Genomic DNA, 3,348 nt, shown 5'->3' with positions numbered 1-3,348 from the left:
CACATTGTTGCTTTGCTGTTTCAAACAGCAAATTATTCATTATTCTTGATGTGCAGGTTGTGCCCCCTGTCCACTCCAGCACTGAGACAGAGCAGCAATGGCACAAGCCCAGAATAGCTGTGTTGAGACATGACTCCTGGTATTAGTGATATTAAAATATAAACAGTAAGACAACTGTATTGGAAGCATGTTTTGTCAATGCCACAGTCCAACTTGTAATGATCCGGATCCTTAGAAGGACAGCGATGAATTATTAAATGCAATTTGTTTGCTCTCATTGTTTTGACCTAGGCAGTCATAGGTAATATGTCACATACTTTGCCTGACTATTTAGTATTTTGTGTTTTTTTTTTTTTCTTTTAATTGTCTTGTCTCATAATGTTGATAAAAATAATTGTTGTTGTTTTTGTCAGGGAGTGAAAACCTGGGCCAATAAACAAAATGGTCATCACAAGACCAAGACCCACCTGGCTCATGGAAGGAGGAATCAGGTGAGTTAGTTAGCTCCTATTACTGCATCATGCAAGGTTTTACAATCCACAGGGTCATAGGCAGTATGGTAAATGTTATTACTATATCACATGCTGTACTCAGTGGTATTGTTGAATACCCCTGTTGTACACTTATCGCAAAAACTGTTCCTCCAACATATTTACTTGTCAGTGCAATTGCTGTCTTTCACATTTTCACTATTACTGTCTTTTACAGAAGTACACTCTACAAGGGCTTGGTTGGGAACTTGACATCGCTTTGCTACAGATTGGAGACACATACAAAGACTTTGACATTACAGAGAAACCTTTAGTAGCATCTAAGGGCATATGTGATCAGAAGACTCTTGTTGAGACAGCTTTTGGCTTAGCACAAATGGGGAGTGTGCTCTCTTACCAGCAGCCTATATTGCCCACAAAGTCGATCAACATGCACCAAGATCCTCCACCTTACCCACCGCTGCCTCTTGGGGAGTACAGGGTTCACCCAACAGAATGTGTGCATGTGTGCACTGAAGAGGAGCACTTACACCTTAAAAGCTTGATAGTCACACTGGACATGGCCTGTAAGATTGAGGCTGCCACAAGAGAGCAGGCAGCGGAACAGGAGTGGCATCAGCTCCATAGGCCTAGGATCACCTCACGTTTTAGAGAGGTGTGTTTTGTCAGGGGAGTGAGTTCTACAGAGTCTCTTGCAGAAATAATCCTCAAAGGAACAAGGCAGACAGCAGAAATGAGAAGAGGTGCAGACATGGAGTTTGAGGCAGCAGTGGAGTACCGCAGGATGAAAAATGTCAACTACACGCCCTGTGGCCTCGTCATCCACCCTGATGCCCCTTGGCTTGGTGCCTCACCAGATGGCTTGATTTATGATCCATTCACACAGCCACCATTGGGACTGGTTGAGATAAAGTGCCCTGATGTGAAGAACTATGTGGACTGTAAATACCTTCGAATGCAGCATGGCACTTTAGCACTCTGTGAAAGCCACTTGTATTACTGGCAGGTGCAGGGTCAACTGTTGATCAATGGCCTGCAATGGTGCGATTTTTGTGATCTGTGCCCAGGGTGACATGCTGGTGCAGCGTATATATGTTGACCCGAAGATAACAGCAGCCATCAGAGAGAGGGTGGACCAGTTTTATTTTAATGTGTATATGCAAAAGTATTTCTCCAAAAGGTTGTTATGATTGATGCAGGATAATGTGAGTTGTAAAGTTGGTTGCTTAACCATTTTTATTTTTCCTATTTTTTATAGACTTTTTTTTTTGGAGAGCTCTGATGGGCAATTTTAATGTTTCATTGAATAATTTAGATTATTAAAAAGTATGTTCGTCAAAAGTTTACACAGTAATTGTACTGTATATATTGCAATGAACAAAGAGAAAAAAAAAAATTCCCCACACAGACTTATTTTTCAGTGACAAAAATAATAAGCATTTCAAATAAAAAAATAACATTTTAAATACAATTTATATCTCATTGTGACTGTATAAAATAAGTTTTCTATGACGGGATGTCAGTGCTCGGATTCAAACCTTCATTCATTGTTTTTTTCCCAAAAATCGATATTCTTCGGATGTTGATTTTCCTAAGAAAACAATCTAATATTGAGACTGTTTTACTATTTGGTTATTAGTCCCTGATTTCAGGGTGGTGCCCCGTCAATGTTAATCCTTATTAATATTCTGTTGATTTTTGATAATTGATAATTATCTTTGATGATTGAATTTGAATGATCAATAAGCTAGTGTTAATTTTAATTAATGTTTCATCAATGTTAACAATTAACAATTATCTTTGATAATTGTTGATTTAAAGGATTTAAAAAAGCTGACATTGATTCTCATCAATGTTCTATTGATTTTAATAATTAATAATTATCTTTGATAATTATTAATTATTGCTAATAACCAAACTTGCTCCTAAACGTAGCACACTACATTTACTGGAGTCCCATATGAGGTTTTAATGAGTTAGATTCAATTGATTAATTTAAATATTAATTAATAACTACAGAAATGATTATTAATTATTACTGATAGTAACACTGATCTAAACAACCAGTAAAGCCCTACATAATAATTGGTGCCCCGTGTGAGGCATCCTACGTGCCAGTTCTGTCACAGTGTGTATGCATAAGAATCCAAAGTAATAACTTGAATCCTTACTTCAAAGTTTGGTTCTGTTTGACAATTTACTTCTCAAAACTTGCCAAACATAAGCCAGTGTGGTGTGAAAGTGCTCTTAAGAGTGAATTAGGGGTAAATTTACTATAGTCTGCTTAAAACCTGCTGTTGTTGTTATTGAACTCCTAACACTTTCATCTAAATGTTACAGAGAGGTGCCAAGTCACTTCATTGACGTCCATCAAAGAGAGAACACAGTGAAATTTGCACATTACATAACAGTAGACCGTAAGCCACAGGTCGAAGCCTCTCAACTGTGCTTTCGTGTTAGCATTATATCAACTGTAAAACAACAAGCTGTCAGAGCCACTATCACAAGAATTTTTACGGCCCCAGTAAAATGAGTCACCAATCGCCCTGCGTGACTGGAGCTGAAGCTCCACAGAGGTTAGTCAACCCAGCACTGCAATATGTAGTTGCTGCTGTCCTCCGTCTCTCCATAGAGGAGAGAGATACCTTAACGGCTACAATATTAGTCGTTGTGATGACGCATTGCAGGAACTAGTTGATTATGTCAGCAACCCGGTCGGAAAGCCAATGCGCACAATCCTGGACCTTGTGGGCCAAATGTTCCTTCTTCATCACCGGAAAACCCAACTGCAAACCGCCGAGCACCAGGCCCAGCTCGCACAGCTGCAGGGCAGCTACCAAGCGGTGCAGAGGGAAAA

General features: G+C 39.3%; 1 protein-coding gene across 1 annotated transcript; it reads left to right on the top strand.

Annotated features, from left to right (window-relative positions):
• Window positions 1-395: 395 nt before the first annotated feature.
• Window positions 396-1,910, top strand: LOC127440904 (uncharacterized). The gene is made up of 2 exons (XM_051698001.1): window positions 396-491; window positions 709-1,910. The coding sequence occupies exon 2, from the start codon at window positions 868-870 to the stop codon at window positions 1,561-1,563; it is 696 nt and encodes a 231-aa protein (XP_051553961.1). The 5' UTR covers window positions 396-491; window positions 709-867; the 3' UTR covers window positions 1,564-1,910.
• The last annotated feature ends 1,438 nt before the right edge of the window (window positions 1,911-3,348 follow it).

This window comes from Myxocyprinus asiaticus, chromosome 5 (assembly GCF_019703515.2).
Source record: "Myxocyprinus asiaticus isolate MX2 ecotype Aquarium Trade chromosome 5, UBuf_Myxa_2, whole genome shotgun sequence".
NCBI classification, from domain to species: Eukaryota; Metazoa; Chordata; class Actinopteri; order Cypriniformes; family Catostomidae; genus Myxocyprinus; species Myxocyprinus asiaticus.
The sequence above is the reverse complement of the archived record's forward strand: the minus strand, read 5'-3'. Positions and strand labels throughout refer to the sequence as shown.

Coding starts and splice junctions, on each gene's coding strand:
- LOC127440904 (XM_051698001.1), top strand. CDS start 868: ATGGGGAGTGTGCTCTCTTACCAGCAGCCTATATTGCCCACAAAGTCG.